Raw genomic sequence first — 15,545 nt, 5'->3', positions numbered from 1 at the left:
GGATGCACACACCACGCTTATATTTTGCTGTCATTCACATCTTCATTTCAATGGTAAGCGTCACCTTTTTTTTTCTCCACCTGCACTAAACCTTTTGGATCCAGTGTTGATTTCTCTCAAAAGAAAATCAGCAGTGCGTCCGTCTTCCGGCAAAACAAAGAAACTGCGGCACTGTCAAAAATCGTCGTATTTCGAGCACGTCTTCGGATGTAGAAACAAATGGCGAGTCAAAAAATTGTATGTCGGATGTCGAAAAGATCGTGTGTTGAAGCGATCGTATATCGAGGTACCGCTGTACTACTATGACATATGGAATCACAAAATCTAACAAGTCCGTGCAAATTGCCAAAATGTGCCGTGCATGCACAGTCTATTTATGTCGATAATGGTGATGTAAAAATGTAAAAAAAAATGACATTTAAAAAGTCAATGGAAAATTTTTAAACTTTTTGGCGATACATATCAGCACTACTGCATACTATACCAGACAAGGCCTGTTTCTTTCAGAATTTGTGGGTATACTGTAGTTTACTCACGATAGCGCGAGCCTCTGCAACAAAGAACAGCTCAGTGAGGGCTCTGTGAAGAGGTAGCAACACAGTGATACTGGTTGGATCCTGGCTTAAATTGTTTTCCATGGACATAAAGAGCTGCCACAGAGGTCGAAGCAGGGTCAGCTGATAGGCTCTGCAGTGCAAAGAAATCCATATTTAGTCAGACACAAGGACATACACAGGCTGAATTAAAACATGTTTTAAATTAGTTTTTCACTAGAAGACATCAAATTCATTTGAACTGGGAGGGCTGGCAGCGTTCATTGGATGTCCATCACCATCAATGGCAGTCAGTGAGTTAAACGGGGAAGCTTTAACTAACATGGTACATTTGTCAGTGCGCTATTTCCTGATGCACCGATTACTCTGACAGAGACAATAGTTTTGCTAACAGCTAATTTTGGTTTGTGCCAAAAAACAACAAACTAAGGGTGGTGAGGATGTTTCCAACGATTGTTGCAACATATGTCACGTCTCTCACAGTCCCCCGCCCCATAATACATAGTAATTCACCGTTAGAAAATGGAAAAAAAACATTTTTTTTAATGTAACTGACCATTGCAATTCCTTATCTCTATGTGGTTCAGTTACAGGGCACCCTAACCTTGAGAACACTTAATGAGTGCATGTGGTTGCCATTGTGACCAGATGGAGTCGGAGTCTGTCTGCACATAGGCAAATTTTGAACACATCCTTTACCACGTGATTGTGGTTGAGAATGCGAGGCACTTATGAAGGCTTTTATGCAAAACCTGTTCAGACAAATGCAAAGGAGGTTCTACATACATAGTGTAATATCCAGATTACTGGGACTCAGACATGCCATTCTTGAGGGTAAAGCAAATCATGTAATATAGTATTACTGTACTTACAAAATGACAAGTATTTTACAATACATTTGTTTTCTTTCTTTTCATTGCAATTTATTTTATTACCAGATACTGTACAATAAAGTCTATAATACACATTTAGTATACAGGGGTCAAGACTTTCATTAGTATGATCCGATCATGTGATCAGAAATCGGGCTGATCGCGACATTTTTCATAGGATCAGAATCAGGTGAAAAGGATCGGGTTTCTAATTAAAAAAATATGGTTATATTTTTCTCCTTGTTCATACAGTGCCAGACCCTCCCTCCTGCTAGCAGTGCGGCCAAACTGTCCAGTGCAGCTTGCGTTTAGTACTTAAAGTTAACGATGATTGACAAGTTTGTACCTTTGATCACCAGAGAAGCTTGGTAGCTCTATTAACAAAGGCACAAATGTGTCAATCAGCGTTAAACTGGTGCCCAGTCATTAGTGTGCTGTGGCAACTCATTGTGTAAGTGAGAGGCTGTTCTCAGCAGTGTGAGCAAGCATTGATTTAACTCACTCAAAAGTATTTTTCTATGATGTTTTTGTTTAAAAACAATTCACATCATGAAGGCCGCATGGGGGGGACAGTAACATGTTTGGAACTTTTGTTCAAATAACAAAAAAATAAAAAATAAAAATTCCAGTACACGATCAGGGCTTGGTATCTGCAGATTCTCAAAATCAGGTGACTCAGACTTGTGTGCAAAATTATGCGATCAGGACATCCCTAATAAAATTTTTCATAAGGGAAATATCAATAAGCGTGTGTAAAAATTAGGCTTGCCACGTACGTCTGGGATTGACACTGGAGAAGGCGGAGCAACAGGTGAATGGCTTTAAGTCTCTGGTTCCCAGTCTGGCGACAGGCCACGCCCACTTGCCACTCCCATATTTCAGTTAATGGCAGTTGATTGAGCACTTGTTCATCCGCTAACATTTGCTTAAGGATCTCAAAACCTGGTTTGAGGTAAGCAAAAGCACATCGAGGGTGACAACAGAGCTAAAAACAGCTCATTATCAAGTTAATCTTTAGTATTTAGAGGAATGGCGTTTACAAATAAGTAAACAGGAAATGGCAAATAAGTATTTAGTCAACCACTAATTGTGCAAGTTCTCCCACTTGAAAATATTAGAGAGGCCTGTAATTGTCAACATGGGTAAACCTTAACCATGGGAGACAGAATGTGGAAAAAAAACCAAGATAATCACATTGTTTGATTTTTAAAGTATTTATTTGCGAATCATGGTGGAAAATACTGTAAGTATTTGGTCTAAACCAAAAGTTCATCTCAATACTTTGTTATGTGCCCTTTGTTGGAAAAACAGAGGCCAAACATTTTCTGTAACTCTTCACAAGCTTTTCACACACTGTTACTGGTATTTTGCCCCATTCCTCCATGCAGATCAGTGATGTTTTGGGGCTGTCATTGGGCAACATGGACTTTCAACTCCCTCCTCACCCCGTGGCGTCAAAATGATGACAAGAACGGTGAGCAAAAGAACCACACGGGGGCACCTAGTGAATGACCTACAGAGAGTTGGGACCACAGTAACAAAGGCTACTATCAGTACCACAATGTGCCGCCAGGGACTCAAATCCTGCACTGCCAGACGTGTCCCCCTGCTGAAGAAAGTACACGTCCAGGCCTGTCTGCGGTTCGCTAGAGAGCATTTGGATGATCCAGAAGAGGACTGGGAGAATTTGTTATGGTCAGATGAAACCAAAATAGAACTTTTTTGGTAGAAACACAGGTTCTCGTGTTTGGAGGAAAAAGAATACTGAACTGCACCATACCCACTGTGAAGCATGGGGGTGGAAATATCATGCTTTGGGGCTGTTTTTCTGCAAAGGGACCAGGACGACTGATCTGTGTAAAGGAAAGAATGAATGGGGCCAGGTATCGAGAGATTTTGAGTGAAAATCTCCTTCCATCAGCAAGGGCATTGAAGATGAGACGTGGCTGGGTCTTTCAGCATGACGATGATCCCAAACACACAGCCAGGGCAACAAAGGAGTGGCTTCGTAAGAAGCATTTTAAGGTCCTGGAGTGGCCTAGCCAGTCTCCAGATCTCAACCCCATAGAAAATCTGTGGAGGGAGTTGAAAGTCCATGTTGCCCAACGACAGCCCCAAAACATCACTGCTCTAGAGGAGTTCTGCATGGAGGAATGGGCCAAAATACCAGCAACAGTGTGTGAAAAGCTTGTGAAGAGTTAGAGAAACGTTTGGCCTCAGTTATTGCCAACAAAGGGCACATAACAAAATATTGAGATGAACTTTGGTACAGACCAAATACTTATTTTCCACCACGATTTGCAAATAAATTCTTTAAAAATCAAACAATGTGATTTTCTGTTGTTTTTTTTTTCCACATTCTGTCTCTCATGGTTGAGGTTTACCCATGTTGACAATTACAGGCCTCTCTAATATTTTCAAGTGGGAGAACTTGCACAATTCGGGGTTGACTAAATACTTACTTGCCCCACTGTGCATCTGTACCTGTTAGGAAGCGACCCCTGTGACCTCCTGAAATTGTAAACTTGTAGCCCCATTCTGTGTTGCTCATGTCTGACATAAATTTGTAGTACAAGGTGTCACCTAAAGAAAAGACACATGTCGCTCAACAAGGTCACTGGTGAATAGGAGAGAAAATGCAACTGAAAAAATGACACTCACCTGGAATTTCAAAATCGGACCACTTCTGAGGAGAACCACTAAAAATGTGGACATCGTGATGGAAATCACTGCTGCTGGACATGATAAATTCATCACAACCTTCCTCGGTGTGGCAGCGGGAGTCAAATTTTACAGATAGGTAAATTGCCCCTGGAATGTGTACCTTATCCTGAGAACAAAAGAAAAATTATTAACTCGTAATTATAGTTTCAAAACGTCCTATTTGTCATTATAACTGGAACTTGTGTGTTTTTTTCTGTTTATGTTGTGAATTACAAACACCAGAACAAAAAATATCCAGATATGTATGTATGTATGTATGTATGTATGTATGTATGTATATATATATATATATATATATATTCCAATTGATTAAATGCAATAAAAAAGTACTACAATTTATAAACTCTCGTTTCTCCTCGAATTTCCTCCAACTCAACAGCTCAAAATCAGAAGTCCTCCTTATAGGCACCTCAGCCATGCTCACGAACAGTGTTGTTAATAACGGCGTTACAATATAACGGCGTTACTAACGGCGTTATTTTTTTCAGTAGTGGGTAATCTAATTAATTACTTTTCTCATCTTGGCAACGCCGTTACCGTTACTGAGGACGGAAAGGCATGCGTTACTATGCGTTACTATATTGGTCGAAAAGTCTGAGGGAGACTGACTCACCGAGACGACAGAGCAGAGCAGGAGTAGGGAGGAGGCAAAGTTGTGACGCCGAGCAAACGCGATGCTAGGTAGCTCCAATAATACATGTTGTAGCCGATAGCGAGTACAAACTACGCCCGCATGTTATGGTAGATATGATAGACATAGTAGATATCACATGTACTGTACATAGATATATAACTAGATGCAAAATGACAGACATGGCACTAAATGAGTTATTAGACAGCCGCCATCTTAAAGCAGTAGCCTTTTTAGGACGGCTCTGTTGTAGAGAACCTTCCTAGCGAACCTAAGTAACTTTTTATCTAAAATACTTCTAAATAGGCAAAATCTTGACTTGAATCTATCTTTAAATGATGAAACAGTTTTAAAATTTTCATATGTCGAAAGTAGACAGAAGGGAACTAATGCAATAATGGGAGCAATTTTAACAACTTTTAACAGTTGATTCAGGGTAAAGGGTAAATTAGGGTAAAGAATTAGGCTCGGGCCAATTGTACCAAAAACCTTCACAAAAACTTCACATAGTGTGGCCAATGTGTTTTTTTTTTTTTTTTTTGAGGGGGAAAAAAAAAAAAGTAATTATCACCAATTACTTTGCCAAGTAACTAATTACTCTTACATTCAGGTAATTGAGTTACTAACGCAATTACTTTTTGGGAGAAGTAATTTGTAACTATAATTAATTACTTTTTTTCAGTAAGATTAACGACACTGCTCACGAATGACAATAACTTCTCTATTACCATCAACAATGTACCAATCTCTCCTTCTACTCAGGTTAAGAGACTGGGTGTTATCCTCAACAGCACGCTTTCCTTCTGCTCCCATATCAACGACATCACCAGATCAGCCTACTTCCACCTTCAGAATATTCTCCTCCCTTCTTTCACCCGCCATACTGCTTCCACTCTTGTTTGTAGTCTAATCACCGCCCTGGCTTAACTACTGTAACTCATTGGTCTTCTGTCTCCCAAATAAGTCCCTCCAGAATCTGCAGCTCATCCAAAACTCAGCAGCACGCCTCATCACTAGGACCCCCACCACACACCACATCACTTCCATCCTCTGTCAACTTCACTGGCTCCCAGTTAAACAATCAACTACAAGATCCTCCTCATTACCTTCAAACCATTTCATGACCTGGCCCCTCCCTACCTATGCAATCTCCTCTATATTAACCGTACCCCCGTTCACTTCGCTTTTCCTTTATCCTCCACCTTTCCGTCCCTCGTGTCTGTGTCGCCATCTTTAGTTCCAGAGCTTTTAGTCACTGTGTCCCCATAGACATGGTGCCCCCCCAGCTCTGGAGCTCCCTACACCCCGATCTTCGCAATATATCTACCCTCTCACATTTCAAATCCGGACTAAAAACACACCTGTTTACTCTTTCTTACCCACCATTACCCTTAGCTCTGTTCAATCTTGACTTTTGGATTTTTTTATTACTTTTATCCTGCTTTTAATCTTTTTTTATGATTGTTTTGTTGTTATTGTTGTTGACCTAATGTGTTTTCATCTTTCTTGTGAAGCGTCTTGAAGTGACATGAAAAGTGCTCTCGAAATAAAATGTATTATTAAACTTATAAACTTTATGTAGGTTCATAAGACTCACAATTAGTACATGACACATGTCATGAACATGAATAAATGCTTATGACAAATGTCATTAAGTGTCATTCCATAAATTATGTCACTTTTGGTGCAAAGTTGACAGGAATAGCTACAGTCGAATCTGAATGAAGGCACCTACTAATACCTTGTTTGTGCTGATCAAAATATTAGGAACAGCCTCCATTCAATTAGAGCTGAAGCGAATTTAGTGAATGACTGGTGCTGCGTCACCAGTAGGTGGATGGTGAGATAGTGTAAATCGCTTTGAGCGCCTTCAAAGGTGGAAAAGCGCTATATAAGTGTAACACCAACACCAACACTTATTGACATGTCGTAACTCATAAGTATTCATTAAAACGATCATGACACTTGTTGCGTTATACAGTTGTGGTCAAAAGTTTACATACACTTGTGAAGAACATAATGTCATGGCTCTCTTGATTTTCCAGTTATTTCTACAACTCTGATTTTTCTCTGATAGAGTGATTGGAACAGATACTTCTTTGTCACAAATAACATTCATGAAGTTTGGTTCTTTTATGACTTTATTATGGGTGAACAGAAAAAAGTGATCAAATCTGCTGGGTCAAAAATATACATACAGCAGCGCTAATATTTGGTAACATGTCCCTTGGTCATTTTCACTTCAATTAGGCGCTTTTGGTAGCCATCCACAAGCTTCTGGCAAGCTTTTGGTTGAATCTTTGACCACTCCTCTTGACAGAATTGGTGCAGTTCAGTTAAATTTGATGGCTTTCTGACATGGACTTGTTTCTTCAGCATTGTCCACAAGTTCTCAATGGGGTTTAAATCAGGACTTTGGGAAGGCCATTGGAAAACCTTAATTCTAGCCTGATTTAGCCATTCCATGACCACTTTTGATGTATGTTTGGGGTCATTGTCCTGTTGGAACACCCAACTGCGCCCAAGACCCAATCTTCGGGCTGATGACGTTAGGTTATCTTGAAGAATTTGAAGGTAATCCTCCTTCTTAATTATCCCATTTACTCTCTGTAAAGCACCAGTTCCATTGGTAGCAAAACAGCCCCACAGCATAATACTACCACCACCGTGCTTGATGGTAGGCATGGTGTACTTGGGGTTAAAGGCCTCACCTTTTCTCCTCCAAACATATTGCTGGGCATTGTGGCCAAACAGCTCGAATTTTGTTTCGTCTGACCACAGAACTTTCCTCCAGAAGGTCTTATCTTTGTCCATGTGATCAGCAGCAAACTTCAGTCGAGCCTTACGGTGCCGCTTTTGGAGCAAGGGCTTCCTTCTTGCACGGCAGCCTCTCAGTCCATGGAGATGCAAAACACGCTTGACTGTGGACACTGACACCTGTGTTCCAGCAGCTTCTAATTCTTGGCAGATCTGCTTTTTGGTGATTCTCAGTTGAATCTTCACCCTCCTGACCAATTTTCTCTCAGCAGCAGGTGATAGCTTGCGTTTTCTTCCTGATCGTGGCAGTGACCAAACAGTGCCATGCACTTTATACTTACAAACAATTGTTTGCACTGTTGCTCTTGGGACCTGCAGCTGGTTTGAAATGGCTCCAAGTGACTTTCCTGACTTGTTCAAGTCAATGATTGTTCAAGTCAATAATCACTCACAAGAAATTGCTAATTCGTGTTGCTGTATGTATATTTTTGACCCAGCAGATTTGATCACTTTTTCTGTTAACCCATAATAAAGTCATAAAAGAACCAAACTTCATGAATGTTTTTTGTGACAAAGAAGTATCTGTTCCAATCACTCTATCGGAGAAAAATCAGAGTTGTAGAAATAACTGGAAACTCAAGAGAGCCATGACATTATGTTCTTCACAAGTGTATGTAAACTTTTGACCACAACTGAAAATATGAACCCATTTTCAAATAAATTGTTACCAAATTTTACACAGGTAACGTAAGCACATTTTAAAAAGGAAAATATATATACATGACAAATAAGCAAATATACCCACCTCAAAGTTGGTGTTGTTGTCGTACGGGTGCTTGGATTCTCGGACCTGCACTGCCATACCTGGCTCTTCCATAAACTGACAAGCAGTGAGGGAAAGGCTGCACAACATATCTTGGCTGCAGCCTTTCAATACCCTTTGGAGAATCTGAAAAATAAAAACGTATTTTAGACTCAGTGAATTCAGCTGACAATATTTCCATTATTCCTGATTTCTTGTCACCTTTTCCCACAACAGCCGCTCCTCCAGTTGCATTAACATATCCAGAATATAAGCCATATGTGAAGCGCCGTTCAGTTCGAGGGCCTCCTCGCTCAAAGGCGCCTCGGCAGGCCAGTCGGCCAGCAGGGAGGCTAGCACGTGGCGGGCATACAGTGTGGCGATAGCATGGTTGACCTTAACTAGGTACTGACGAACAGCTCTAGTGCTGCGAACATCCAATTCCTTGTGCAACAGAGCTGAGCTTTTAGTGCGCCGTTGTTTGGCGTAGCTGATCTGCAAATCACTCTCTGAGTTGGTGATGAGTCTCTGTGTCACCACGTTGACTTCTTCTGTGGCCTTTTCACTTTGACTGGGTTTAGACTGTAAAAGAAGTTAATTAGTTTTTTGAATCCCACGCCATGAAAATGTGACTTCCAGCTTCAGTCTCGAGTTGAGAAAGAGGGCGCTGTGACGTGTACCGTAGAAGAAGTCCTATTCACTGTCCCGCCGTACTGTTGTATGAGAAGGACTAAAGATTCAGCTGATTTTGCGGATTAATTCGTTTATTTTTCGCAACATGCCAGCCAAATGGCTGCAGAAAAATTTTGCTGCACCAGGGAGAGGCATGTGAGCCTTTTTGGGGTTTCAAAAGGCTCCCTTCACCGGTGGATATTGGCCAAAACAAACCCTACTACTGTGGGACCATTGGACTGACGAGGAAGTGAGTAAACATCGTGTTTTGTATTATGTCAAATACTGGGATCATTTTAATACGTAAGTGGCTTGCATTTTGTGGCTGACATGCTCCCTGTCGACTCGGCCGACGACTCCGGCGGCTTGTCGCACACCCCCTCGCCGGGAGAGCACTATACTCGGTTTATATCCCTCTTCATGTGCCCGGTGTTCTGTCAAATTTTCAACCCCATCAGAAATTGCAACTTTGTGTTAAAAATGGCCGCAAATACAGCGATTGCAAAGTAAACACTACAAACTTTCTTTCAATAAAGGACTATTTACTTACGTTTCATCATGGATGGGCAGGTAGAAGGGATCTCCTAAGACGCATTCTGTCTGTCATGTTTGCTGCACAACAACTGCACGCCGCTCTCTGTTTATGTCGTCGCCGTGTAGTAAAGCATTATTTTTCATTATATTCGTGTTGACTATGTGGCAGCTACGCGTTCCTCTGATATCGGCCGGTTTGTCCGGCGGTACAGTGTGACATGTTCCGGGCTAGTTTTGTGTGATTTTTCGCTTCGAAAGCGAAAATAAGACTGAGACTTCACTCGGTTTGGGTTAGCATGTCGGCTACCTATCACGCCTCTTGGTTTGTTTACATTCTCCAAAGCCTGGGGACAGGGAAATGTCAAAAGCCTGACTAACTACGGCGGCATAATAAAGCATTTGGGAGGTGTGACAGTAAAGGTGAAGTCGACAGTTTTGACCCTTATGGAGAAATTTTGCCATGTCGTACTGAATAAATGCATTTTTATTATTTCATATTCCATTTAGCACAAGATTGTTATTTGTCATGACCATACCATTTATTTAGCAATTGGGAAAAATACTTCGATACAAAGAATATCCTTTAAAAATATTGGAGTAGAGAGACTGAAACAATGACATTTTGTGGCTTTCTTTGTCGCATTTTCCTTGTTATGAAGAATTCCCCCTCATTGGGCTCCATACTAAATCAGATGAAACCATTCTCCTACTGACGTCATCCACCTGTTGGGGATGCTGAAGCCCTATAATGTTAGGCGTGGCTAGATGGCGGATTAAAACACTAATTTCTCGTCACCTGCGCTTCGCCAAATTGTTGTATATAGTCGAATCGTCTAAAAATATGATTCAAATTCGCATAATGATGCTATCCAATAATTTTTTTATCCTGTCGTATGCACTTTTAAGTTCTTTATTGTGGATGACTAAAAAAAAAAAATAATAATAATAATTGAGTTATTCTTTGTAGTTGTTGTTGGTTTTCCCCCCCCAAAAAATGAAACCTAGCAACCAGTTTTTAGATAGATTATTCCACGGGAAAGAGTTTGTTTCTTTGTGAGGTTATTATTTGTATTTGGGGGCTGACAGTATAAACAGGAGGAGAGAAAAAGAAGATGTTTTGAAGGTTAATTATGTTACTTTTGTTTAACATTTTTTGACCCTTTGTAGGGCAAGTGGCTATTTTGGTAGATTTCTGGTACTGTAGGCCACAATATTAACATTTGGTGATGTCCACATACAGTATGTGGATGCCAAAGCTCAATTCAATGTATATATCTAATTTTGTATGTATCATTATTTGTATAAGATTAATTTATTGAAATAAGTATATTATGGATTAATAAAAATGTTCATATTAAAAAATAATTAAAATACATTAGTTATGGTCCCCCAATGAAACTCAAATTAAGTAGACAAGGATAGACGTCAAATTCATTCAACCAAGGAAAACTGGCTGATAATCCTCATTTTTAGTGCCGTTAACGACGCTAGCCTTCCAATCTATTCTGACTGGGAGTTACTCATTCACCCCTTACAGTCAGCACCTCCAGTGAGTTAAATTTAGCAATTTTTTTGGGATTAATTACTCACGATGCAGGATGCCACAATCATATCTGTGTCGACAGCCTTGTTGTTTCTCTCCTCCGAGCGAGGCCGTCTGTTTGGATGCCATTTCTGAGCTGAAGTGCGGCTTGTATCGTCCGTTTTCATTTCCTCTCCGTCAAATCTGAAAAGGGAAGAGCATAGCAACGTAATACAACATATTCAGGGAATAAACTTTTGATGCAGAGCAGTATGCAATAAATCTCTTATACCGACCTCTTTTGCACTACCATAAAGGAGGAGTCTGATTTTTTAATTTGTAACTCGTTTAAGTCATTGTGGGTGATCTGTGCAGAGGAGAAAAATCTAGTTTATTTTTATGTCGCAGTATTCCTTTAAGTGAGATAGAAGAAGGTCTGTCATCACCTGAAAGCAAATCTTAGCTTCCTCGTCTAGACCGTCGCGTTGCTCGGGCTTGTTGACATCGGTGTCATCAGCTGTGCTGCTTGAGTGGTCAGAGTCGTGCTCCTTGTCTCGCTCTTTTTGATCCCACTCGGGGTCTTGAGCCATGGAATGGATTTCCCGCTTGGAGGAGTATAACATGATGGACAAAATCTCCAGGTCTCGCAGCAACCACAGCTTGCTGAATCCCGTCCCCTTGCTGCATTTGCTCACGAGCAACTGAGTCAATCCTGACTGCTGGACGGCTTCCTGAGCTTGTTCCACCCCATGCTTCTACACAGAATAACAAGGGAAAAGAAATGGTTTATTACATTTCAGGTGATTTAAACTGTAAAGTAGCCATGTGCCGATTACCGGTTTCAAGGTACACCGTGGAATGAAAACGTCAAAGTTTCAAAACCCCAAAACTTTTATGTCATACCGTCCCTAAGGGATTAGCTATTTTCAGCTGTTCTACACGATGGCTGGAGAAGGTGAAACTCCTGAACCCCCCCCCCCCCCCCGACATGTAAAACATGTTAACTCCAGCATGTTTAGTGCGTCTAGCAGTGGTAAAATGTGGTGGGGTTTTTTTCTCTCTGGCAACGGTCTGTTTGAGAAAGAGTGTGTGTGTGTCTGTATAATAATGTAAACATGATACGAGTCATACACATGTGCTTTTTATTGAAAATAATTCAATTTTTTTTTTCCTGATGCTAATAATGTTGAGCTGTGGCTGTGGGTATAGGCTAACCTAAAGGACTGCATTTATTTAAATTTTATTTAGAATATACTGTATATATAACTTATTTATTTTAACTTAACATTACATTTATGTTCCAATTTGCTAATACAGTATGTTTTGAAAATTAAAAATTCTTTATCCTTTAATCCCTTTTAAAAAAAGATATCTCAAAGTAACACATTTTAGAGCTGTAATTCCAATACCGTGATAACGTGATATTTTGGCTGAAGGTTATGATAACGTGATATTTTGGCTGAAGGTTATCATACCGTAAGAATATCATACCGGCACATGCCTACTATATAGCAAAACCCACATAAAGAGAATTACACATATACTTCATTAAAATCCAAAATACATTCCAATTTTATAAGAGCCTGCTAACTTAATGCTAATTTACAATGGTAGAGCTCGCTGTGCAAAATACCAGTGAACTCTTTTAGTGACATTGACGATGACAGATGTCCAATCAAGTGGCTATTCACACACTTCAACTGTCAATTTATATGGTTTTACAACTAGTAGAGACCCAAATCATTTAAACTGGGAGGGCTGACATCGAAGAACGAAGTCTATTGTCGTCAATGGCAGCCAATGAGTAAAAAATAAACAACATAAAAACCAACTATACAAAATCTAGACAGAATGTAAAGAATTGAGATTAGACAATATGATTAAAAAATATATATAATGTATATATAGTACAGTGAATATATATATATATATATATATATATATATATATATATATATATATATATATATATATATATATATATATTCATATATTTCTTTTTATTTATTTATTTATTTATTTTATTTTATTTTTTGGAGGACCAGCTCGTCTAGCCCAAATGCAATTCTTGGATCATGAAAGTAAGCCTGAACCATACATCGTTTAAACATTGCCATCGCGATGTGCGCATGCGCAATAGTCCCATCGCAAGGACGTGCGATAGTTTTTTTGTTTTTCTTTCTGATCCACAAACCCTTGATCTGCTTCATTCGCTCGCACAGCCTCTCTCACCCCCTTTCGCAGCTCTCAGTCACTGCGCAATTGCTTATTAAAGTTAACTATGGCTTTGATCTGGTCAAAGAAGCCGGGCAGCAATCTGTCAATCAAACTGTTTAACTTGTTAAACAGTTTCTGCAAAGGAGCGCGGGCTGGAATGAATGTGTGTGTCTGTAGGAGGAGAATGTGGAGACGTTCGAGACATATAAAATAAACGCCAGAAGTGATTATGAGGAGTTTGTAATTTCTACATGTTACTCTAAGAGTCACAGCCATGTTAGGTAAACAAAAGCATTTAATAAAGCCAAGCATTTTTCTACTACAGTACTTTATTCTTGTTTAAAAATGATTCAGTGGGACAGTTATGTTTAAAGCTGATCATAATTATTACATTTAAAGTGCTTAAAAAGCATAAAAAAAAAAATATATATATATATATATATATATATATATATATATACATTTTTTAAAAAGATCATACTTTGGGGGAAAAAAGTGAAGAAAAAACATGTCTTATATGTATCTCTTTCCAGTGCTAGATCTGAATAAATACATTGAGCACACACACACACACAAGAAATGGGTGGGGGGGGGGGGCGTTTATGCGCTACTTCGCGGTTTTTCACTTATCGCGGCGGGTTCTGGTCCCTATTAACCGCAAAAAACGATGGAATACTGTACACTGTGGTCATGATGAGTCATCCAAAGTCTTTCCAAAGAGCCATTCAAGTCATCTAGTAAGAATGTCTTTTAAAATATATATATATATATATATATATATATATTTTTTTTTTTTCTAATATCGCAATATAATATCGCAATATATCGCAAACCCCCAAAAAATCGCAGCAATAGTTTTTTCCAATATCGTTCAGGCCTACATGAAAGGTACCTTCAGTGTGTTGTAAAGTCCCTTGAGAGCCAAGGAGAGAACCCAGGAAGCCTCCACTGCATCAGGACAGCCATTTTCTTGGCTTGTCTGCATCAGGTGGCAGATAATTGAGATGAAGTTGTTCAGGTAGCGACTGAGCAGTGTCTTTGGGGAACATTGCCCATCAGTTTGCCCTGCAAGGCATTCTGAAGAATCCTGAGACTGGATAAGTTGGTAGTCATTGACTAGAAAAAACAGTATAGCACATAGAGTGGGTGTTTTTCCCTAATGCTGGAAATGTTGTTGATTGACCACTAGAAGACTAACCTGTTTTTCTCTTGCGGGTTTTTATATCCACCACTGCTGCCTGGTTTGTTTCTGTGAAATGTTTGAGTAAAATCATGGTGTGGTGCTCATTGGCGTTGTCAACAAAGACTGTCTGCGTGCCAACACACAACACCTAAAAGGCACAAGAGCTTGTTAATTATGCGAAGATGGAAAAAAATTGATCTTGTTAACAATAGGTCTTACAAGACCACCTCCCCAAAAATCTTTGTTAACATCTAATAGAAATTAGCAGGAGAGTCAGGACACATGCACACCATACAGTTGTTGTATGAATGTTCGATGTTCACATATCAATGTCTGATCTTGTTTTTCTTTATCAGTGGGCAGGCAAGCAATAAAAATTAACATTGTTTTACTCATTAAACCAAATATATCAACAAAAATGCATATTCTAACTGAGGAGAAAGTTAGGACACCCTACCACCTAATAGCTAGTGTTACGCACTTTGGCTGAAATAACTTCAGTGAGACACTTTTTGTAGCCATCTACCAGTCTTTGACATCTTTGATCGGTCTGAAGAAAGTTTGCCCCACTCCTCAATGCAGAATACTTTCAACAGTGAGATGTCTGAGGGGTTTCTTGCATATACAGCCTGTTTCAAGTCACCCTACAGCATCTCAATGGGATTAAGATCTGGGCTTCACAATTGTTATGAGGTTCTTTTACTGGAATGCTGTATTGGGTTGTCCTCTGTTCTGGTGTCCAAATAATTCAATTTTAGATTCATCTGTCCAAAGAACATTATTCCAGAAGTCCTGGTCTTTGTCTACATTCACTCTGGCAAACTTCAGTCTGGCCTTCATGTTCTTCTTGGAGAGGAAAGGTTTCCTTGCACACCTCCCATGAATGTTACATTTGTGTAGTCTTTTTCTGATTGAAGAGGCATGCACTTTCACATCAGCAGTAGCAAGAGCCTGCTGTAGGTCCCGTGATGACATTTTAGGGCTTTTGGAGACTTCTTTTAGCATCTTGCAGTCTGCTCTCTTGCTTGGACGGCCAGACCTAAGCATGTTGGCAGTTGTTTTTAATGTCCTCCACTT

General features: G+C 39.8%; 1 protein-coding gene across 2 annotated transcripts in view; it reads right to left on the bottom strand.

Annotated features, from left to right (window-relative positions):
* zzef1 (zinc finger, ZZ-type with EF hand domain 1) overlaps positions 1 to 15,545 on the bottom strand; it is a 46,219-nt gene that overhangs the window by 7,731 nt on the left and 22,943 nt on the right. For both annotated transcript variants that reach the window (XM_057820717.1, XM_057820718.1), the window contains exons 42-52: positions 14,484 to 14,616; positions 14,178 to 14,401; positions 11,515 to 11,823; positions 11,365 to 11,435; positions 11,137 to 11,272; positions 8,563 to 8,922; positions 8,344 to 8,487; positions 4,088 to 4,256; positions 3,911 to 4,009; positions 2,203 to 2,368; positions 537 to 687 (exon numbers count right to left, since the gene is read on the bottom strand). In XM_057820717.1, coding sequence (XP_057676700.1) covers positions 537 to 687; positions 2,203 to 2,368; positions 3,911 to 4,009; positions 4,088 to 4,256; positions 8,344 to 8,487; positions 8,563 to 8,922; positions 11,137 to 11,272; positions 11,365 to 11,435; positions 11,515 to 11,823; positions 14,178 to 14,401; positions 14,484 to 14,616 — 1,962 coding nt within the window. The remainder of the gene's footprint in view (positions 1 to 536; positions 688 to 2,202; positions 2,369 to 3,910; positions 4,010 to 4,087; positions 4,257 to 8,343; positions 8,488 to 8,562; positions 8,923 to 11,136; positions 11,273 to 11,364; positions 11,436 to 11,514; positions 11,824 to 14,177; positions 14,402 to 14,483; positions 14,617 to 15,545) is intronic.

The sequence above is a fragment of the Corythoichthys intestinalis genome, chromosome 18, assembly GCF_030265065.1.
Source record: "Corythoichthys intestinalis isolate RoL2023-P3 chromosome 18, ASM3026506v1, whole genome shotgun sequence".
Lineage (NCBI taxonomy): Eukaryota > Metazoa > Chordata > Actinopteri > Syngnathiformes > Syngnathidae > Corythoichthys > Corythoichthys intestinalis.
The sequence above is the reverse complement of the archived record's forward strand: the minus strand, read 5'-3'. Positions and strand labels throughout refer to the sequence as shown.